Source organism: Colossoma macropomum, unplaced genomic scaffold (genome assembly GCF_904425465.1).
Source record: "Colossoma macropomum unplaced genomic scaffold, Colossoma_macropomum, whole genome shotgun sequence".
NCBI lineage: Eukaryota > Metazoa > Chordata > Actinopteri > Characiformes > Serrasalmidae > Colossoma > Colossoma macropomum.
In genome coordinates this window covers 34228575-34252809 of record NW_023494787.1, presented here as the reverse complement: position 1 = coordinate 34252809, position 24235 = coordinate 34228575, and the positions used below count along the sequence as shown (strand labels likewise).

General features: G+C 41.9%; 1 protein-coding gene and 1 long non-coding RNA gene across 2 annotated transcripts in view; one reads left to right on the top strand and one right to left on the bottom strand.

The window, feature by feature from the left end:
- The window catches only part of sdha (succinate dehydrogenase complex, subunit A, flavoprotein (Fp)), a 69746-nt gene extending 50327 nt beyond the window's left edge, over nucleotides 1-19419 (top strand). The window contains exons 10-15 of the mRNA XM_036567059.1: nucleotides 1995-2166; nucleotides 2327-2445; nucleotides 17522-17633; nucleotides 18532-18662; nucleotides 18876-18989; nucleotides 19116-19419. Of these exons, the coding sequence (XP_036422952.1) occupies nucleotides 1995-2166; nucleotides 2327-2445; nucleotides 17522-17633; nucleotides 18532-18662; nucleotides 18876-18989; nucleotides 19116-19202 (735 nt within the window). The 3' untranslated portion in view covers nucleotides 19203-19419. The remainder of the gene's footprint in view (nucleotides 1-1994; nucleotides 2167-2326; nucleotides 2446-17521; nucleotides 17634-18531; nucleotides 18663-18875; nucleotides 18990-19115) is intronic.
- On the bottom strand, nucleotides 19149-20476 carry LOC118805908. The gene is made up of 2 exons (XR_005007067.1): nucleotides 19332-20476; nucleotides 19149-19236 (listed from the first exon to the last, which is right to left on the bottom strand). It is a non-coding gene; the product is annotated as an uncharacterized LOC118805908 (long non-coding RNA).
- Between the last annotated feature and the right edge of the window lie 3759 nt (nucleotides 20477-24235).

Genomic DNA, 24235 nt, shown 5'->3' with positions numbered 1-24235 from the left:
GAGGTCAACGGACAATGGTTTGTGCTGACAGAAAGGCTAACTCGAATAACCACTCTGTACAGTTGTGGTGATCAGAAAAGCACATGTTGACACTTGAGGCAGATAGGCTGCAACAGTAGAGGCCCACATTGGGTTCTATTTTTGACAGTCAAGAACAGAAAGCTGAGGCTGCTGTGGGCACAGGCTCATCAAAACTGGTCAGCTGAAGACTGGAAAAATGTAGCCTGGCCTGTATCCATGGACCCATCTTTTCTTGTCTCAAGACAAGGCTGATTGGAGGTGGTGTAATGGTGTAAGAAATGTTTTCTTGGAACACTTGGGGCCCATTAATACTGATCAGTCATTGTTCCAGTGTCGCAAAGCAAAAGTCATCTCAGTCTGGTTTCATGAACATGACAACGAATTCTTCAGTTGCCTTCCCAGTCACCAGATCTGAATCCAGAACGCCTTTGGGATGTGGTAGAATGGAAAATTCACAGCATGATAGTGCACCTGAAAAATCACATGAAGCAGTCTTGTCCACATGGACCAAAATTTTGAAGGAATGTATCCAACATCTTGTGGAATCCATGCCATGAAGAACTGAGGCTGTTTTGATAGCAATAGGAGGCCTTATCCAGTATTAGCAAAAAACTAGGAAAAAATCCATTCAGCACAATCAGAAATTGTAGTGCACAAGTCAGTTTTTGTGAAAATATCTCAGTTGAGAATGTGCTGCTAATTTCAAAGGTCACATTGGAAGATTAAATCGGTTGTAGTGTTTGTTTAACCAAGGGTTTATAGACTAAATAATCTAGAAATTTAGGTAATTTGATAAACTTGACATTGTTTACTGCAATTTCACAGTAAGTTGAATGAGATTTTGGTGTTCTTTAAAGCTGGGCCTACACTACACAATTTTTAGCCTCTTCTGGCAAGTTTCCACTGTCTGAATCTGGATGTTTTTTACGACTCAAAACATTCTCAAGTCCTGTAGTTTGAATGCGGTCAAATGTAATTTAATGAATGATTCATGCAACAGGAAAAAAGGTGAAGAGACATGAATGGACACTGCATGTTTCCAGGGTTTTCTCATTGAAATCTTTAAAAAAACAGCCTTATGTTTCCAGGGCCCTATGTTCCTCAGGTCTTGTATTCCCTCTTATAATTTTGGAAACAGTCCTACATTCCCAGGGTCCTGTGTTCCCTCATTTGAAATTTTCGCAATATCTCAATCACATTTCCTCAACATATAAACAAAAGTAACATCCATACTCCTGGTATATTTACAAACATACATATTCATATGTTATGTTAAATAAAATAAATCTGAAGTTGTGATTATGTACATGCTGCTTCCAGATTTTCTTATTTCTAACACTCAATATGCATATACTTATTTCAATATGCAAGAATGATAATCTGGTTGCCAGCATTTAGTTTTTTGTCATAACTTTATTGGAACATCACAATATTAATAACATTGCAAAACATTAGCAAAGTTGTCATTTGTGCTAGAAGTGGAATTTTTCAGCCTGTCCTCAAGGACATCTGCGCTGAATTTCACTTACAATTTTTACATACTCTTGTCTGCTTGACCTCACCATTTCTCCATATACCATCTTAAGTTTCTTTCTTTCTTTTCTGCTAGCTTGGGCTACACAACTAGCAGCAACACTAGCTTTATTTGTTTCACAACAAGAAGATTTGGGTTTTAAGATGCTTTTCATTGTAGCTGAAACTCACTGTGTGTGTGCTAGCCTCTTTTTGCTTCATTAGCTAGTGTGTATGCCCAGCTTAAGTCTTGCTCAACCTCACAACAGTAGCTACAAAATAACATGTTTGTGGGACCATGGATAAGTACATTTTCAGTGTTCAAATAAATTTGGCTATTAAGTTGATTAACCATACATCTCATCAAAATGACAGTCATTACTATAGTGTAATAAAATTTCATTAGTTACAATCCTTAATTAATTAATACTTTATATGTGGTTGTATTATTTCCCCCATAGGTCATCATCTACAAGGATGGTGTGGATAAGGTAGTACCAGGATTGTATGCATGTGGTGAGGCTGGATGTGCCTCTGTGCATGGTGCCAACCGCCTGGGGGCCAACTCGCTACTGGATCTGGTGGTGTTTGGGCGTGCTTGTGCCCTCACCATTGCTGAGAACAATACTCCTGGTAACCACAACCATTTAGCAGATGCTCATGGTTTTAGTTCATTACAATATTTATTTGATGTAATTTTTAGGTTCAGTCATATGGAAAATAGTATAGGAAATACAGGAATTCATTTGGCAAGCTGTGGACTGTGTCTGATGCATCTTGTTTTGTTGTAAAGGAGAGAAACTTGCACCCCTGATGGCGAATGCAGGAGAGGAGTCAGTTGCTAACCTGGACAAAATCCGCTTTGCAAATGGCAGTACCAGGACCTCTGAGATTAGGCTTAATATGCAGAAGGTACAGAATTTTCAGTAATTTTACTCTCAAAGAAAGATTCATAACGTGAGTAGATGAAGATTTTTAAGCAGTAGTTTCGGCTGACTGTGTGTTATACCTTTGTGTTAAGATCTAACCACTTGCCCTCAGCGATTTTGGTACTTGCTGTGTATGTGGGGAAAAATTTAAATACTACTACTACTACTACTACCAATAATAGTAATAATAATAATAATAATAATAATAATGATCATCATCTTTATTTAAATAGCACTTTTCATGCTGGTGGCAGCTCAAAGTGCTTTACGGACAGGTAATAAAGCTTAACAGTAATACAAGAAATTATGAGTACTAATTTAAAATCTTATAAGAAACTTATACAGATCAAATAAAAAGACAGATACCAAGAGACGTAGAGTTTTAATTAAACTCTAAGCTAAAGAGATACATCTTAAGTGTGCACTGAGCAAATAAAAGGTGAAATTTAGGTCCACAGTTCAGAAGCATAATAACTGAAAGAGGTCTCTCCACGTTTTCTGTATTTTCTGAAAGGTATATGCAGAAGGCCAGTATCTGCAGTTAGTGCTGGGCGAAATTACCTCAAATCAATATCACAGTTAATTAGTTTACCTCGATTATGATTAATGAACATTTATTTATTTATTTGCCCTCATAGTTCGCTGATGAGGTTTGTACTGTAAATATGCTCTCCATATCTTAATGTAAATCATCTCAACAGCCAGATCAGAATACACATGGCTTATACGTCAATCCAACTCGACATTCATCATAATTTTACGCTGCTGAGACCTAATAAACATTTAGGGTGATATTTCTGTACAAAAATTAAGAGACATATCCAAAACACCTCCATGTTTGAGGAAATTTCGAAAGAAATGGCCGAACACGGCCGTATGAGAACGAGGCTGCTGCGTCAAAGAAAAGTTAAAAATCTGAAAGCAAAGTTTAAAGAATCTGAGGACGTGAACCAAAGAAGTGACCGCACCCTTTTTACGGCGAACTCGAACACATTCTGGGTGATGAGCCCAGCTGTCAGTCAATGAAGCTTCATGATCGCTCCTGTGATGCTGGCAAAGATTAAACTGAAAGCTCCGGGAGCGACTGGTGTTTGTTCATAGTCATGATTGTTTACCTCTGGATGAGCCACGTGAAGCAACGTACAGATCACATTTAAAAGATATTGTGAACAGCCAAACAAAAAAATTGCATTTGGTGAGAAAATCAGATCTGGCCCACTTTTACCTGCTGTGTGAACATAGCCTTAGCTTACATGTCGCAGAGTGAACGTGGTGGAGTCATGTGACTACACGCGCAGTAGTACGTTTTTAAGGGGACAGTACATGAACACAGAGTGGGGAAAGGACTAACAGAATTTAAAAAAAAATCGAAATAACCGACATGGGCAAGATTACGTCGGTTAGATGTTGTGAATGTCTGTTTCGATTACTTTTCGATTAATCACCCAGGCCTATCTGCAGTTCATGTGGTGGAACATAGACAGACATGCCTACGATGTGTGATCTGTGATGTAAGTGGGTGCTAGGTCTTTTAGAGCCTTAAAAACTAGTAGCAGAACTATAAAATCTATCCTGAAAGACGCAAGGTAGCCAGTGCAGTTTTTTCAAAATGGGAGTGATGTGATCTCTCTTTTTTCATTTTGTTAGGATATGTGCTGCTGCTTTGTGAACGAGTTGTAGAGGATGTATTGTTTTCTTAGGAAGCCTAGTGAAAAGAGCATTACAATAACCAATACTGCTTGTAACAAATGCATAAACAAGCTTCTCTACATTGCTCTGAGGTAGAAAAGGCCAAACTTTAACCATATTTCTCAAATGCCAAAAGAGGTGCTTTAGCGACTGCGTTTACATGCAGGATAAAATAAAACTAAGATGACACCCAGATGTTTTGGTTTGGTACATGAAGCTAAAGAACCAAGCTTCTCATTAAAGCAGTTTTCTGAGTTTTAGTAACAAGGATCAGCATTTCAGTTTTTTAATAATTTATTGGTACACATTTTTGCGACATCCACTGAGAAATATGACATACAGCTGGTAAACCTGCCTAGAGCCTTGATTGTCAGAAGGAATGGAAATATATAATCGTGTGTCATCAGCATAGCTATGAAAATTGGTGTGTTTCTTAATGACCTCACCCAGAGGTAACATGCATAAAGAGAAAAGCAAAGGCACTAAAACTGAACTTTGTGGGACTCCACGAGAAATGCATGGATGAATGATTTCCAGTGAAACCATGAACTGTCTATTAACTAAATAATTTAAACCATTCTAAAATTGTGCCTGAGAAGGCCTACTCAGTATTCAAGACAGTTGATTAGAATTTTGTGACAAGTGGTATCAAAAACTGCTCCAATAAGACCAGAATAGGTTTTTTGTGCATCAGCGCTGAGCCTGAGGTCATTCACAACACAAACCAGTGCTGTCTCAGTACTATGGTTAGAACGAAAACCTGACTGAAACTTCTCATACAATTTGTTTGATATTAGTTATGCATTTAATTGTTTGAAAGCAACCTTTTCTAAGACTTTACATAAAAAAGGAAGGTTTGAGATTGAAATTGATTATCTAGTACGGAAGGATTCATGATGCTTTTTTTTTCATATGGAAAAGCACCAGTGGACAGAGAATAGTTTACAATAGTTAAAACATCACTTTGAACCTAATTTGTTTATAAAACCTGTTGGCTCCTGATAATTAATTGTAAGGGTTCAGCTGGCCCCGCCTGCTGCCGGCAGAGGGCAATGGCGGCAGGGTGTCCAGCCTGCGCCGCCTGCTGCCAGCAGAGGGCGACGGCGGCAGGGTGTCCAGCCTGCGCCGCCAGCTGCCAGCAGAGGGCGACGGCGGCACAGGGCCATAACTTCAGGGAACTCCAATTCCCAGAAGTCCGCGGGCTGATTAGGCCCAACGCGACACACCTGCGGACTCCCCTACTTAAGGTCAAGGCAAACAGTGGTGTTTGTCACACCTTTGTAGAGGGGTGACCGGTACGGTACTTAGTGTCAGAAAAGAAAAGAAACGAAACTGCCCCAAAACTAAAAAAGAAAAAGAAAAGAGGGCTGAGAAAAGAAACTGCCCCAAAACTAAAAAAGAAAAAGAAAAGAGGGCTGAGAAAAGAAATTGCCCCAAAACTAAAAAACTGTCCTAAAGCTAAAGGGAAAAAAAAGTCTGCCTTCCCTTCGTTCTTGGAGTGGAAGTGTTTTTGTTTTCCTTTTATCTGTCCTTTCGCCTTTCTAGTTCAGCCTTTGTTTGAGCACGCTGCTCTCAGCGTCTCTTTTGTCTGCCGTTCGTCGTTTTCCCGCCTTTTCTTTTCCCCCTTCCTTGAGGTGTTTTTGCCAGTAGTCACCTGTGCTCCTCAGTGGCGCAGTGGTAACAGAGAGCAGAACTCTCCTGACGCAGCATCGGGAGAAAGTTTTGTCAAGGCCATGAGGGTGACCTTTCATAACCCCATCGGGGGTAGGGAGGCGGCACCCCGCCTCCTGGCCCTCTCCCAAGAAGCCCGTTCGGTGGCGGATTATGCCATCGAGTTCCGTACCCTGGCCGCTGAAAGTGGCTGGAATGAGGAGGCGCTGACTGCCGTCTTCCATCAGGGACTTAACGGGAAGCTCAAGGATGAACTAGCCACCCGGGAGCTGCCCTCCACGTTAGAGGGTCTCTATGACGTATGCATCCATCTGGATACCCGCATGTGTCAAAGAGACTTGGACTGGAGAGGTGGTTCCCGCGCTCCTGTCTCCCGTCCCCCCTGGCGCCCCTCTCCAGCCGGGTCACTACCTAGCAGGGACCTGCCTGAGCCCATGCAACTTGGTAGTGCTGGGCTGCCTGATCGCGGTTCTGGGCCTCAATCATTTGAGACCAGACGCCCTGGCAATACTAGCCAGCCATGGGGAAACGCACGGGCCCGCTCCGGTCAGGGGGGACCGGTGAGGGGCCAGTCGTCCTTTTCCCCCACTTCGGGGCTCTTCTTGGAAGTAAAACTTTCATGGGGGCCCAGTCAACACACGACCTTGCAGGCCTTCGTTGACTCAGGAGCAGCAGAAAGCTTTCTTGATGTCACATTGGCTGCTGAGCTGGGCCTACCCATTGAGCCCCTGGAACGTCCTCTACCGGTTATGGCCATTGACGGCCAGTCTCTGGGGTCTGGGCCCGTCACTCATCACACTGGGCCAGTCACCTTGCGAGTGGGCCCCCACAGTGAGAGCACAGCGCTATACCTCACCCAAGCCCCCCACTTGCAACTTGTGTTGAGGTTCCCTTGGTTGAGGCAGCACAACCCTCACATTGACTGGTCGACACAGTCCATATATGCATGGGACCCCCGGTGTAACGGTCATTGCCTAGTCGACCCAGGCCCCCTCCGAGGGACGCCCTCCCTCAAGGGTCCCGCTATGCCAGACCTTTCAGGGGTCCCCAGAGACTACTGGGACCTCAAGGAGGTCTTCAGTAAAGAGAAGGCCCAGGTTCTGCCGCCCCACAGGGAGTTCGACTGTGCCATCAACCTGCTGCCAGGTGCCACACCACCCCACGGCCGGTTGTTTGCACTCTCGCCCCCCTGAACATGCTGCCATGGATGAATACATCCGTGAAGCATTGGAGCTGGGGTTCATACGCCCATCCTCCTCTCCCGCAGGAGCAGGCTTCTTCTTTGTCGGAAAGAAGGACGGAGGTCTCCGCCCCTGCGTGGACTACCGTGGGCTCAACGCCATCACCGTAAAAGACCGCCACCCCCTGCCCCTCATGTCAACAGCGTTTGAGGCACTGCAGCAAGCCGCAGTATTCACTAAGCTGGACTTGTGCAGTGCTTACAACCTCATCCGCATTCGGCAGGGGGATGAATGGAAGACGGCGTTCATCACCCCCACTGGGCATTATGAGTACCGGGTATGAACGCCCCGGCGGTCTTCCAGCGCTTCATAAATGAAGTCCTCAGAGAAGCCCTGGGTCTTTATGCGTATGTCTACCTCGACGACATACTCATTTACAGCTGGTCCCTTGAGGAACATGTCGGGCATGTCAGGTGGATCCTGCAACTATTGCTGGAGAACCGCCTGTACGTAAAGCTGGAGAAGTCGGTGTTCCATGTCTCTACGGTGTCCTTTTTGGGCTTTGTGGTGTCCAAGGGCACCCTCCGCATGGACCCGGCCAAGATCAGAGCCGTGGTGGACTGGCCCCGTCCTACCTCCCTCCGGTTGGTCCAACGTTTCCTGGGGTTTGTCAACTTCTTCCAACGCTTTGTGAGGAACTTCAGTTCCGTGGTGGCACCCCTCACCGCCCTTACCTGGAAGACCCCAGGGCCCTTTCGTTGGACAATCGAGGCCCAAAAGGCTTTTGAGGAGATCAAGGAACGGTTGACATCTCCCCCGGTCCCCCCGGAGAAACCGTTTGTCGTCGAGGTAGGATCGCTACGATGTCGGAGACAGGGAGCTTCTGGCCGTGAAGCTCGCCCTGGAAGAATGGAGGCACTGGCTTGAGGGGTCTAAACATCCCTTTGTGGTCTGGACCGACCACAAGAACCTGGCCTATATCCAACAGGCAAAGCGGCTCAACCCTCGCCAAGCCCGATGGGCACTGTTTTTTAGCTTTGATTTCCTGCTGTCTTATAGGCCAGGCTCTAAGAACACCAAGCCTGATGCTCTGTCCAGACAGTGGGCACCTCCAGGGCCTGACCCCTCCCCGGAACCCATTATTCCCGCTCCTCGGATCTTGGCCCCACTCCGTTGGGAGCTGGAGACTGCCATCAGGGAGGCCCTACGGCAGGAGCCCGATCCTGGAGGTGGTCCCCCCGGTAAGCTGTACGTGCCTGCTGCCGTGCGGCAACGGGTGCTGCTATGGGGGCACGCCTCCCCATTTTCAGGTCACCCAGGGGTGGCTAGGACCCTGGACTTTTTGCGCAGGCGATTTTGCTGGCCTAGCATGGAGAGGGACATCCGTGCCTTCATTGCGTCTTGTGAGACGTGTGCACGCTGCAAAGCACCCCGGTCACGGCCCCAAGGTCTCCTCCACCCACTGCCCATCCCTGCGCGTCCATGGTCTCACGTCTCCCTGGACTTTGTCATGGGTCTACCCCCCTCCAAAGGCAACACGGTCATCCTGGTCCTCGTGGACCGCTTCTCCAAGGCATGTAAGTTTGTGGCCCTACCCAAGCTTCCCTCTGCCAAGGAGACAGCGGAGCTCCTGTTACAGCACGTGGTCAGGGTTCACGGGATACCTAGTGATCTGATGTCTGACCGGGGTCCCCAGTTCGCTAGCCGTTTTTGGAAGGCCTTCTGCCAGCTCATGGGAGCCTCTCCTCCAGCTTCCACCCAGAGTCCAATGGCCAAACTGAGAGGGTCAATCAAGACCTTGCCCGGACTCTGCGGTGCTTGACCTCCACCAACCCCTCCTCATGGGCGGAGTATCTACCCTGGGCCGAATATGCCCATAACACTCTCCGGCATTCGTCCCTGGGCATGTCACCCTTTGAGTGCCAGTTTGGGTTTTCTCCGCCCATGTTCCCCGAAGAGGAGCGCGAGGTTGGGGTTCCTGCGGCGGAGCAGTTTGTGCAGCGTTGCCGGAGAGCATGGCGGAAGGCCCGTGCTTCCCTCCTGGTCACCACCGAGGCCAGAAAGCAGGTGGCAGACCGCAAGAGGCGCCCAGCCCCCACCTTCCGGCCAGGCCAGCGGGTCTGGCTGTCGGCCAAGGACCTTCCGCTCCGTGTGGAGTCCAAAAAGCTGGCGCCTAGATATGTGGGGCCCTTTAAGATCGACCGGCGGATTAACCCAGTCACCTACTGGCTACGCCTTCCGCCCTTCATGCGGATCCACCCCGCATTTCACGTGTCGCGCCTTAGGCCGTTCCTTTGTGGGACTCGGCCCCCAGAACCGCAGCTTGTTGCTGGCTCCCCGGCTTACACGGTCCGCCGCCTCCTGGACTCCCGCCGTGTGCGGGGTGGCATCCAGTACTTGGTAGACTGGGAGGGCTACGGGCCTGAGGAGCGGTCTTGGGTTCCGGCATGCCATATCCTGGACCCGGAGCTCATTAGGGAGTTCCGACAGACACGCGCTGCTGGCCTTGGGACTTCTGTAGAGCTGAGAGAAGAAACTGCCCCAAAACTAAAAAAGAAAAGAAAAGAGGGCTGAGAAAAGAAACTGTCCTAAAGCTACTTAAAGGGAAAAAAAAGTCTGCCTTCCCTTCGCTCTTGGAGTGGAAGTGTTTTTTGTTTTCCTTTTATCTGTCCTTTCGCCTTTCTAGTTCAGCCTTTGTTTGAGCACGCTGCTCTCAGCGTCTCTTTTGTCTGCCGTTCGTCGTTTTCCCGCCTTTTCTTTTCCCCCTTCCTTGAGGTGTTTTTGCCAGTAGTCACCTGTGCTCCTCAGTGGCGCAGTGGTAACGCCACGAGGTGCCGATCAGTACATCGCAGGTTCGAACCTGGCTTTGGGTCACCTCATACGTATGTGTCAGTCTCACAACCCAGTGCCATAATAAACTCATTTTTCCATTTTTTCTGTTTCCATTTCTGCACTTGGGTCCACCTCCCCGCCGTCCCGTAACATTAATAGCAGAGAAAGATGTCATTACTGATATAAATGGCTTATCAGGAAGGTTATAGGAGCTTGTTTCAGTTGGCTGAGCTGTGCTCTGTCAAGTCTATTTTATTTTGAAAATTAATTGCAAAATCTATGCAAAAGTTAGATAAATCAGCATGAGACACTAGCAGAAAAATTGGGGTTCATGCCTCTAGATGTCTGAAGAGTTCTAATGCATTACAGTCTGATGGATTATCAGTAGGTAAGTTAAAGTGCTTAGAGAGAAAATTTTATCATAGATTGTGGATAGAACTGATTAATTCTGCAGTTTCTGCCTAAAAATTTGCGTTGGAGGTCTGTATATAACAATTAGTAACGTAGAAGTATCATCAAAAAGGTTGACTGCAACACACTCAAAAGATAAATTCACTAATAGTGGTAATTTTTGCAGTTAAAGTCATTATTATAAACCACTATATGCTACTCCTTCTCCTTGCCTGCCCTGTCTTACTGTTTGCATAAATCTGTAGGTTTTTCATTTTTACTAAGTACCACGTTTACCACGTCTCTGACAGAAACATAAAATCAAGCTTATGCTCTTTAATAAGGTCTTGAATCAGAAGTATTTTGTTATTTAGTGACCCTTTGTTGAGTAAAGCAAGGTTAAATTTTCTGCTCACTGTTTGTTGGGGACTAGCCTTTTTTAGAGGTGCGTAAATAAAATTCTTGGAGTTTTGACCACACGTTTTTCTTTATTTATTGCACAGGGTTTGATGACTTTAATGACATTATTGGCACATGCTCTGCCTTCATAGCTAGCAGAAGGTTTAGTATTACGACAGCAGAGAAAGAGAGGAATGGTAGAAATTGAGAATGTATTGTCTATATAAAAAACCTGTCTGCTGTCTAGGCACCTCACGATTCGATTCGATTATGCTGTGATGCAATTATAAAATGATTATAAATGCATCTTGATATATCTTTTTTTTCTATACAGGATTTCTTTTTTCCACTGTGTATGGACTTGGTACTTTTAAAGCAAAGTGTTTGTAATGATCCATAATGAATTTACTTCCAACATCTTTTATTAATAAAACAAATGGAAGTGATGTGGCAAGTGAACAGGAAGGTTCTCATTCACTGCTCTTGTTTGGGGCACATGAGATGCAGGCTGCCACTGATCTGTGATAAAATGCGCAGTTACTGTGACATAAAATTCTGTGGCAATGGATGTCCACGCATCACGTTACAGCTATCCTACCCCTTTCCATAACTTCGGTTTTGGTCTCGTTGTGGAGAGTGGGGGGTTGCTGTGTCAGTAAAATATCTGCGAGACGGGATGCTGAATCTTGGTTCCAAAGTGTGCAGCGTAGCGCGAAAGCCCTGGTTCTCAAAGACTGTACGGACACAAATCCTTGGCAATAAAAGTTGCAATAGAGCTTGTAATTCGCTTAGCCGTTTTCAAGTTGGGTGGAAGCTTTGACATCGCTTGCTCGATGGTCCTCTGGTTGGCAGCAAGTACAACCGGACAGAAAACGGGTGGAAACGTGTAATATGGTTTATCATGTTTGTCGTTTGCAAAATATTTTAGTTTAGTGTGACACAACTTGCATATAGTATGGCTCTTGTCCAGGTCCCTTTTCTACAATAGCGTAATGCTCCAAGAAAAAAGTTGTAATGTTCCGAGAAAAAAAGTCAAAATATTTCAAGGATAAAGTGGGCTAACTTGTAGGGGGGCTGCCATAACACGTTGGGGTCTCGATTGCTGTATGGGCGCACCGGAGCTCCCCACACTCCTGTCTACCTGTGGACCGTTCATTTTGATTATCGTTCTCATTGTCTGTGAAACTACACGCCCTCTTTGAATGGCACGGAGATGTAGCCACCGATAGCTGTGTAGATGACCCTGCCTGCAATTCTCCTTCAACAAAACACCAGACAGTTTCCTCTGAGTCCATCTCGCTCTTTCATCTAAATGAACAGTTTCTTGCACAGCTGTTTCAGCCGTTTCTTATACTAATAACAATCTGGTACTGATGTGCCAGGAGAGACAGGGAGAGTATTTCTTTATGGGTGAAATCTATATGAAAGTGTAACTCCACCAACTCCTCAGCGCCCCTCATTTTAACACCAGGAGGTGCTGCCTTTCCTTTGCAAAGCCTTTGGCCACAATACTGCAAACCTTCTTGGTATAAATGCTATTTTAATGTAATAATTCTACGATTTCTTTTCTCAAAATATTACGACTTTTTCTCTAAATAGTATGACTTTTTTTCTCAAAATAGTACAACTTTTTTTCTCGAAATAGTACGTTTTCTTTTCTCAAAATAGTGCGACTTATTTGCATTCATAAATACCGCAGTTGGTTTCCTGGTACGTTAAATCTGCAACGAGAGACTGTCAAACGTTAAAAAGTTGCGAAGATGAAGGCTTCTCTTTCGAATTCTCCCAGTCCATCTTAAATGGTGCAGCATTTACGTTCTGGCAGATGGACTACAGTCTGTAATTGTAGAACTACAAAGTGCAGCTATATAGTAAGTGGAGCTGAAAAAATTGACAATGAGCGTATAAACAAGGATTAATTTATAAACAAGCCATAATGTTATGCCTGATCGGTGTATAATGCAGGGCCCACATGGAAAGGTACATGTTGGTGAAGCATCTCAGTCTTAAAGACCATATCACAGAACATAGGAGTTCCATTGTTTAGAAATGTTCTAACTTGCAGGACTTTTAAGGAAGCTGGTCATTCATTCTATTTCTTTTTTTTAATTTTTGGTATTGAATATTTTCACCCTATTTTTTTTTTCTCCTGCAGTAACTTGCATTTTTTTGCCCTTTGATGTCATGGTGATCTTTTAAAGACTTCTTTTATTTTGAATGCTTGTTAGAATTAAGTAAAAGCTAAATTTATTTATTTAATTGTGCATCTTTGTGTATGTCTATTTGTTTTGGGTTGTTAGTTATTTTTGTACTGAAAATGTTCAATAAAAATATTTTTGGTGTCTATCAGAGTACAATTTAAGAAAACTACTATGCACCAGAAATTAATATCATGCAAACAGTTAAAGTCCCAGAGAAACTAAACTTGAGTTTTCTTTCTATTATTTTAATCTTGTTCCTCTGGGCCCAAGACATACATGTACAAAGCAGGTCTTACTTTGCACGAATCGTACAAAATAAGATGGGTGAAAGTACAAAAAGTATGAATACCTTCCCAGTGTCTAATAAATGTCTGCTGTCTTTCACCATCTTTCTCTACTCTTGATGTAAACTTGGGCAGTCCTGATCTTGGGTAATGCTTCCGTAAGCATTTCCTGACCGGTCACAAGGCTGACGTCTCGTGCCCCGTTCTTTGTTTATCCATCCATTCATCTTCACATCTGTCCATCCGTGACTTTTTTTTGTCCAGTTGCCATCACATAAAAGCTGGATAATGGTTTTAGTTCTCTGTGAGAGACGGTGCAGGCTAGAAGTGTTGGACAGATCAGATCAGTCTAATCAGCGTTTTTTAATTTGTATTTTATCATATGTATATCTTAAATTTTTTATTCAAGCTTTGCTGGATGTTTAACATAACACTGAAGTTTAGTAACGTTCGAAAATTTGTAATACTTTACTCTGTTTCTCTTGGGACTTAAGGGGTATTCAAAGTAGCTGTATTGTCAGGATTTACTCGAATGTACATGGATATTAAAATCAGAAAAGTAGAAAAATGTGAACAGATAATATCTGTACATTTCCCAAGTTAGTTTAGGTTTAGAAGGGCAATATACTAACGCAATTAAAATGAGCTGTTGAGACAGAGGTTTACATCCTGTCATTAATGACAGTGGAACATGTTGATCGGCAGAGCAGGTGTCAAGTTTGTAGTCAAGTTTGAGTAATGTTGCAGCAGTGTATGTAATCATAGCCAAAGCCAAGATTGTATGACTGTGCTGTACACCACAACCAAACCCAAATGTCCTGGTTTTAAGTGAAGACAAGTTAGCAACCAGGGCTGCTCAACCATTTAAGCAACAAGGGACCTGATTCACCATTTGACAGAGATCAGCAGACTGGAGGAATAGGGAAGGAACTAAGGAGCTAAGGGAGGGGACACAGTCTGCTGTATATTGTGGCAGCAGATATGGTGTATCAACAGAGAGTGATCTGCAGAGGGCGTTACTGTTGCAACTAGCAATGGAGGTTGAATTTTTCAGAGTCTGCACTCTAGTGTGATCAACATTTAATAGCCATTTACTGCTATCCTCAACTTTAGGGTTAGTATTCTGTTTATCACAAATCAGGCAGTGTTTCCATACAAGCTTTTAACTTCTGTGACATATTATATAAAAAATGTATTGGCTGCATACTTTGCTTTCCATTAGGGATTCTCCTTGGGTTAGGATTAGGGTCCTTCAACCACTTACATTGTCAAGTCACCCCTTCTGTACTTTAAACCCATCTTTTTACATTTTATCTAACATCTCTTTCCCCTTTTGCTGCAAATAGAATTGTGCTATCTGCACACAACAAAGCTGGAATACTTCTGACTCCTTGATACTCATACCAAGTGGAAGAAAGGAAGGAAAACAGATAAATGAGTTTAGTCATTGTCTAAGAAAGGTGATCTCACTCTTCAACAAAAACTGTATTGAGGACACAGTAGCACAGGCTACACTCTAGTTCCCCTGTCCCTCCTGGAAGATTTAATAAATAGCAATTGTAGCACACAGTCTTGTTCACACCAAAGAAAAGCCTTTGAAAATCCAGCCAATTAAAGTAATCCAACTAATCCATAGAGAAATGGCGATCACCAGCATACTCTCAACCAGACATATGTCCACAGACTTGTACAATACTTACAAAAAACCATGTACACATTCCTTAATGCAGGGGTAAAAAAGCACATGAATTGTCATTTTTCTCTCTCAAGAGACTTCTGAGCGCATCTTTTAAAGAGTGTCTGTTCTTACCTAACTGTGCTTAATCAAAGGGGAGGAGTAACAATATCTTTGACAAAATACTGAAAAACATATAAAAAAAAATCTAATACAATTTAACCTTCAACCATGTACTAAAGTCCCCTCCCAATAATCACTGATGCCAGGATAGCTCAACTGTTTCTATAGTGGCCGGGTTTGGTTCAGTTGGTGGGAGAAGGCTTTGATTAATTTCCTTTACAGCTGGTTGTGTTCTTTTTGATCAGAAGATAAAAGTAATCCTCCCTGTTGATACAGGTCAATGGTAGTCAGCCAAGAGTCTTTGGTAAATCACTAAACAGAAGAGAGCTGTCAATGTTTCTTGGTTAGCAGCTATGGTGTATTTTAGTAATTGACTAATCTGTCATTGTTTTTGTTATTAGGTAATCTAAAAGGTATCACTTGTAACTGATCAAATTAGCTATTTCATTGTTATGCTTCATATTAGTTGACTTTATTTCATTATACATAAATTACTGACCTATAACGTATCTTTCTTTGCAAAACTAGCACTTGACACTGTACTCACTGAACGTGTACTCAAACTGACTGAAATTAAATCTATAAAAGCAAGACTATTGGGGGCCCTTTTTAATAAACAGAGTGCAGTCACTCTGTGTAATCTTGGTTAAATATGAACCTCTGACCAGAAAGCCAAGCAGGGACTGAAACGTAAAAAGGCCTTTTTATGGCTCAGCTCAGACAAAATGCTTAAACAGACAGGCTTTCTGACCTTAACATAATTTTTCTCTCTTAAGAGACTTTAGAGCACGTCTTTTGAAGAGTGTCTGGTCTTACCTAAATAAAACAACTGTGCTTAACCAAAGGGGAGGAGTAACAAATATCTGGAAAGTGGAATGTGGTGGTAGCCCCACCCGGTCTGTCATAACACATTTCATTTTCCAGAAAATAAAAGAATACAAGGTGGACTATGATTAAAATGGAGAGAAAACAGAAAAAATGCAAGCAATGGTGCATTTCAATAGGACTTTAACCTCTTATTCTCCAGGGTATATTTTGGTTTGTCCATCTGAATTTACATGACCAAATTGTAAGGCAAATTATTCAGTAACTGCATGAAATAAATGTAAATTTTTATTTTATTTTTTTTGTAAAAGCTCCCCTCATATTAACAGAACGTTTTACGATCATACACATATTGCTATATGCTTACAATTTACTGCTGAAAGCCAAAAATCTTAGACGCTCTTTGCATTATTTTATAAACAGATGCTCTTTGTATTATTTTATAAACAGATGGTGTCTCTTCAGTGATATATCTTTAGTGAAATACAGAGTATATCACTGAAGAGACAACATCTGTTTATAGTTTATAGCCCAGATTTGTGGAAAAATGGGTCAACTTTCAGTAGACAAAGAAAACTGTGTTCAGCTTCTTCTATTATAAGAGTTTAAATTACATTACATTACCCATCTATTTGACTGGAAAGAAGGCAGTTACAGCTCTCATATGACACGATATGAAACGTTATTCTGGAATTGTTGCACTATTTGCCCACATAGTCTTTTACAGAGTGGTGAACCCCTCCCCATCTTTACTTCTGAAAGACTCTCTGGGATGCTCTTTTTCTACCCAGTGATGTTACTGATCTGTTGCCAATTAACCTTCAGGTGTTTTTTTAGCATTACTTAACTTTACCTTTTGACTTTTGTTGCCCTGTCCCAACTTTTTTGGAATGTGTTGCTGCCACCAAATTCAAAATTTTTCAAAAAGAAACAAGATTTCTCAGTTTAAACATTTGATATGTTGTCTTTGTACTATTTCCAAATAAGTATAGGGTTTAAATGATTTGCACATCATTGCATTTTGTTTTTATTTACATTTTTCACAGCGTCCTAACTTTTTTGGAAATGGGGTTGTAGTAGTAGTAGTAGTAGTAGTAGTAGTAGTAGTAGTAGTAGGCTTTGAGTAACTTTTACACCTGGTCATGTTCTTTTTGATCAGAAGTTAAAGTATATTAAAAATAAAGTGTAATACTTGTTAAATATAGCATGTTATATATTATTTCATAGGTAGAAGGTAGTTGGTGGCTAACATTAAGGCATATGTAAGTAAAGTTAAGAGACAAATACAACTGGTGAACTAAGTAGCTTTTTAAGTAGGTTGACATAAACACTTCAGTTAGTAGAAAACATCAAATTGATTGTCAAGTGTCTTGCGAGACCCAAACCCATACTGTTGGTAGGTTTAGTTCTTCCCAAGTGTGAAAAATAAACAGTTATTTTTTTTCACGATGGAGAGGCAAGTAAGAACATACAGTATTTGTCCTCCATTTTAAAACTTTTTGAAAGTGGAACTAGAGATGTGATGTTATTTCCGGTCAGGGAGCATAATAAACAGTCAGTGCTCACTGGTTTTTATGGTCCATTGTGGAAACTTTCAGGAAATGAAAGTTCCAGTGCACTGAAACAAGTTTTACAATGAGTTTACAATGGGTAGAAAATTGCTCATTTCCTGAGCAGTACCCTAACTACTGAACTAGAGAGTGCTTTGAGACACACACAAGGATTTAGAACACCTAGTTTAATCCAGATTTTCACCTGCCCTTCTTGACTGCCCTTCTCCCCTTCTCAGACTATGCAGTCTCATGCGGCTGTATTCCGTACTGGAGATGTCCTTAAAGAAGGATGTGTTAAAATGGATTCCCTTTATGAGACACTGGCTGACATCAAGACATTTGACAGAGGTTTGTCTGAGTTTTAATGCTCAAAATTACAAACATACAGACTGGAACTGCTATGCTCAGCATGTCAAAGATCCATACAGCGCAAGGGGTGTTTATGGTATGCATGTTAATATTAATTTTAAAATGAACAATTTCACACCACCACCACTTCAGTGATGAGAATGAGCCATCACCCAAATATTACCTACCCACTGGTGGTCTTGACCATTGAAGAACAGGGTTAACAAATGGTGCAGAGAAACAGATGGACTACAGTCTGTAAATGTAGAACTACAAAATGCACCTATGTGGTAAAATGGACAAAGTGTAGATACAAGGTAGGTGTATTTAATGAAGTGGGTGGTCAGTGTATTTTAATGTAGACCTTACTGGCTATTTAACACAATGTGTAGTAGTTGGTTTCACAACATGTAGTAGTTGTTTGCATTTGCCAGTATTGTTCTTGAACTTTCTTCGTGTCAGATGCATGCCTAAAAAAAACCATGAAGGATACTCCGGTAGCATCCTGGAAAATTATTCAAATGTAGGCTGAATTTCTTGGCAGGAAGGATCTTCTGATTCAAACAGACTTTGGTGGCGTAGTGATCTAAAAATGCAGGTCACCAAGACCCGTAGCCTAGCTTTTGGAATGCAGCTGTTGGGCAAATGTTTATAATGCAGCAAGACAATGAACCGAAGCATACTTTACACTTACAGAGATAGTTAGCTGATTATACACATAATAATTATGAACACATCAAAATCTTTTTTCAAGCATTGTTTGAGATGTAGATGTTCAGATCTTTCACATTTGAAAACACTGAAGGTATCACCGTTTCTTTCACTTCACATGTTGCTTTATACCATCTTTGCAGTAATATGATTGCTGACCTTAAGTTGTGTTGCTGTGGTTGCGCAGGTATTGTTTGGAACACTGACCTGGTGGAGACGTTAGAGCTGCAAAACCTGATGCTGAATGCTGTGCAGACTATTCATGCAGCTGAGGCTCGGAAAGAAAGCAGGGGGGCTCATGCCCGTGAGGATTTCAAGGCAAATTTCATTCAACAGTTTTAAAACAAAAATTTCTTTACTAATGGATGCCTAAAGTAACTACTCTTAACTTGCAACATTATGTAAAAAGTTGTGTCTTTGTAATGATCTAAGATTAAAATGCGGAAGCATAAAAATAAGAGTTTGATTAAACCACTTTATATCCAGCCAAGTGGTATATGACTTTGTTCATCAACTTTCTGTCTGATATAGGAGCGTGTGGATGAGTATGACTACTCCAAGCCACTGCAGGGCCAAGTGAAAAGGCCTTTTGACCAGCACTGGAGGAAGCACACTCTCTCTTATGTAGATCCTAAGACAGGAAAGGTATTATTTGTTTTACAGTCTTTTTGCACTGAATGTCCACTGAAATGTTTTAAAAACAAAATGTGAAGAGACACTGCTTTTTCCTAAAGAATGAAAAACGTGAGCTGGTTCTTTTGTCTCTCACAGGTCACTCTGGTCTATAGGCCTGTGATTGATTACTCTCTGAATGCTGAAGACTGTGCTGCCATTCCTCCTGCTATCCGTTCCTATTAAACAGCGCTGTACCTGAACATCTCTGGCCTCTTACCTATTTATCTCTGAATGCTGAAGACTGTGCTGCCATTCCTCCTGCTATCCGTTCCTATTAAACAGCGCTGTACCTGAACATCTCTGGCCTCTTACCTATTTATCAATATATATGCATTTAAGAAAATTATGGAATTATCACGTAGTTCTTCAGATAATAAAATTGGGGGTTTCACAACTTGAATTGTGAGGTTTATTGTATATTGTTAAACACAAAAAATAAGATTTGTTTTTGCTTTTTTTCTGGCAAATTAAAAAAACAATTTAATTTCAAGTTATTGTGCAGAAATATGTAAATAGATTGTACCGTGGTCCTTTATGCTCTTTTTGGTGTGCATAGGCTTGGTTCCTGAGCATATTGCAGATCTTGTGTTTGATGTCAGTTGATGAATGATGTGAAACTGACTCATCTTTGAGTTCACTTTTCTGCATAGTTATTGTTCTTTTTTGTATGTGTTTGAAAAATGAGACAAATATGTGGATACCCCTGAAATCGGGTTGATAGATGTCACAGCCATTTAGATGTTTGCTCACTCAAGCTAGTAATGCTTACAGTGTGCTTTCATGACCATGGCAGAAAGTTAATGGAAAAAAAGTTCTACTGACCACATCAGTTATAGTTCCACGAAGTTTATTGGATGCATTTAAGTTTTTCTTCTTGATTGGAAGGTGATGTCTTATGATGATTTAAAAACCCAGGAGCCCCCCAAGTTTTTTTGTTTCCCTCACTAATTTGTTCACAAGGACACAATATGTCCTCTTACTACTGTACCATTGCCTACTTTCTTGCCCCACCTCCTGCCTATAATATAGTCATTCTCAAGCCATGTCTCTCAGCATCTGTCTCTTGCATCTCCCTCCTTTTCTGATGTCTACCATAAGAAAACAAATTGATATTTGAACATGAACACAGAACTAACATCATGCTTGCCCCCTGATGGTTTACCACCTGAAAGCACATCATGCTTTCGCAAGAGGACCTCCTATCACATCATGTTAGCTATTAGCAAGAGGACCACAGGAGCAATGTTATATAGGTAAGCTAAGATTATTACATCTTAAATTCTTTACTGACTTCAGAAATTTGCATTTTTGTGAAATATTTGAATGGAAACCCAGCTTGTGTTGTCTGCACCCTCTGTTTTTGCCATGCAAAATTCTTACTAGAGTATCTAAGTGATGTAGATATAAAGCCTTCCCCATTATTTTAATGTGAAGTGCCCATTGTGTAATGTCTGTCACTACTCTGTCTTTATTGTGTGTGGTTTAACGATTAGACAAATAAAGGAGCCTGAATAAAGTGCGGCACTGAAGGTGTGTAAATCTTCAGTGTTCACCCAGATTTTCAAGATCTCGTAAAACTACCATTGCATTTTGTCAGTTCTAGTGGATGTCAGAATGATTGACAGATGAAAACTGACAACAATATACAGATGCCTATTCAGTATAAATGGAGAATTAAGATTTAATAAGCGATCTAATATTACTGGTTTTATGATTAAAGATTTTTTTAGATGTTCTGGTAACACTTTCTATGAATGTCACATTTTTAAGCATTTATACACACATTGATAACATGTTACAATGCGTTCATAAGGCATTATAAACATGGTTATAAATATTTATAAAAATGAATTACACTGAATGGTACTTTATAACCATGTTTATTAAACATTATGAATTGTTAACATAGTGCATTATAAGTAGTGTTAATAACATGTTATACTTGATAGTAAACTGTCATTGTAATTTGTTCCCTCACTGATTCTAACATCAAGCACTAGAACCCTTCACTCTGTAACATCGCTACACTACACTACAGTGATGCTAATTTCTGCAAGCATTCTATTGGATATGCAGTGTTAAGTTAGTGCCAAGCTAACGGTGGTGTACATTACCTTTCCCACATCAAATCAAATCAAATCAAATCAGATTTATTGTCACATCACAAGAGTACAGGGACACAGGTGAGTGAAAAACTTGAGTGCGAGTTCCACAAATTATGCAGAGAACAGTATTTACACATAGATAAACAAAACTATAGATAGGATAGAAGAATAGATAAAACCAATTTAACTAAAATATATACATATAATCTTACACAATAACTTAAAAATAATAATATTGCACCGAGACATATAATATTGCACTGGGAATGTAGGGTGGGTGTAATCAACTATATACTATATATAGTAATGGATATTACAATGCTATGTGGATGTGCAAATAATCACACTAGGTGTGGAGGTAGAAGATGGTACAGTAGGTGGCAGAGTATTTAGTAAAGTGCAAGGTACAGGAAGTTAAGTGGAAGCGCAGGGGGAGAGTATTGTCTTTGGATAGGTATTCAAAGTCCAGCTATGCAAGTAAAGTGCGGGAGTACAGTGGGTGCACGTACGTGTAATGGGAAGGGTTGGGCTGGGCAGAGCAGTGATTACTTGCTGTTCAATAGCCTGGTTGCATGGGGGAAGAAGCTGTCTTTGAGCCGACTGGTTCTGGCTTTTAAGCTTCTGAGCCTCCTACCACTCGGCAGCTGAGAGAACAGACAGTGACTAGGATGGGAGGGGTCCTTCATAATCCTTTTGGATTTCCTCAGACAGCGACTGGTGTATAAATCCAATAGGTTAGGGAGCTGAACCCCGGTGATGGACTGTGCTGTCCGCACCACCCTCTGCAGAGATTTCCTCTCACGAACAGTACAGTTCCCGTACCAGGTGGTGATGCTGCCCGTCAGGATGCTTTCCACAGTGCAGGTGTAGAAGGTCTTAAGGATGCTGGGGTTCAGGCCAAACCTCCTCAGCCTTCTGAGGAAGTAGAGGCGCTGGTGGGCCTTCTTCACCACCTGTGAGGTGTGCACTGCCCATGTCAGGTCCTCGCTGATGTGAACACCGAGAAACTTAAAGCTGCTGACCCTCTCTACCACAGTCCCATTGATGGAAATCGATGGGTGTACTCTCTCCTGCTTCCTGAAGTCCACGATCAGCTCCTTGGTCTTACTGACATTTAGAGAGAGGTTATTCTCCTGGCACCAGTTTTCCAGGATTTTAACCTCCTCTCTGTAGGCCGATTCATCGTTGTTGGAGATCAGGCCCACAACTGTTGCGTCGTCAGCAAACTTTATGATGACGTTGGAGCTGTGTCTAGCAGTGCAGTCATGGGTGTACAGGGAGTACAGGAGCGGGCTGAGCACACAACCCTGGGGGGCTCCGATGTTGAGGGTCAAAGAGGAGGATGTGATACTTCCCATCCTTACCACCTGCCGTCGGTCCGTCAGGAAGTTCAGGATCCAGCTGCACAGTGTGCTGTTCAGACCCAGATCCTGGAGCTTGCAGTCGAGCCTTGAAGGAACGATTGTGTTGAATGCTGAACTGTAGTCTACAAACAGCATTCTCACATACGTGTCCTTCTTTTCCAGGTGGGAGAGGGCAGTGTGCAGGGTCAGGGCGATTGCATCGTCGGTGGATCTATTCCGCCTATATGCAAATTGCAGTGGGTCCAGGGTGGCAGGCAGTGAGGAACAGATGATATCCCTGACCAGCCTCTCAAAGCATTTGCTTACGATGGAGGTCAGGGCAACAGGTCGCCAGTCGTTCAGACAGGAAATACTAGCTGTCTTTGGAACTGGCACAATGGTGGCTAGTTTGAAACTAGCTGGCACGACCGAGAGAGACAGTGAGGTGTTATAGATGTCTGCAAAAACTCCTGCTAGTTCCCTGTAGCAGGCTTTAAGCACTCTCCCGGGAATGCCATCTGGTCCTGCTGACTTGCGTGGGTTCACCCTCTTGAAGGCTTTGCACACATCAGCTACGGAGACGGAGGGGGGGTTGGGATCAGCGGTGGGCGGGGCGCTCTCCAGTGGTGCTGCAGGAATTCCGTCGAAGCGAGCGTAGAAGTTATTAAGCTCATCCGGCAGATCAGCGCTGGTACTGGGCAGAGTGCGAGAGGCAGTTTTATTGGGTAAAACACTGGTGGCAGCACTAGTTTAAAATCTGACATTTGAAGCCTGTAATGTGCTTTATTGTGTATGTTTTAGTGTTTCAGTAGATTCTTCAGTAAATACTTCAACTTGAAGCCTCACTCTTAACACTGGAGGAGGCTTTAGTACAGTATGCTTCACTTTACTTAGAGCGGACAAATACAACTTATGAGCTCTTATAATTTATGAACTACTTATAATGCATTATGTTAACAATTCATAATGCATAATAAGCATGTCTATAACATGTAATGCATTTTTAGAAATATTTATAGCCATGTCTATGATGCCTTATGAATGCATTATAACATGTTATGAACGTTTATAGATGCTTACAAACGTGGCATTCATAGAAAGTGTTACTGATGTTCTTATCAGTGTGATTAAATACACAAATTAGTATTAATAATTAATAATACACACAACACATCCCCACAAAAAGTGAGGATGGACAGAGGTGAAAATACTCCCAACTCATCAGAAACACATGCAACTTCTCCCAACGTGGCTGTATTGAACTAACAAATCAGAATCAAGGACCTGTTTCATTCATTCATTTGTTCATCTTCTAAGCTGCTTATCCTCCTGTGGCCAATTTCCTTATTGTACTTTTTTAAGTCTTTGGGCTTAAATGGGTTAATTTCAGGCTATAATTTTGAAATCAAATACATCATAGAAGTTCCTATTACAACATACTACAGTAAAAAGAATTTGGAAAAATAAAGTTTTTTCACTCCCAAAAATTAAATAGCTTCTTTAATCTTGGTCCTATAATTATAAAACCAAATGCCAAATGCAATACAGACTTTCCATTTATTATAACACACTACAGCCAGTAGAATATAAACGCCTATTGTCCAGTTTTTATTAATGTTTTTATAAAAAAAAACACTTGCTCATTTACTGTATGACCTACTCAGTCAAATGCTTTACACACCCTCTTTTCAATGCAGTGTACTACAGCAAAAATAAATTGAATAAAAAGTGTTTTCTCCATATTAAATTTTTTTTCTATCAAATATTT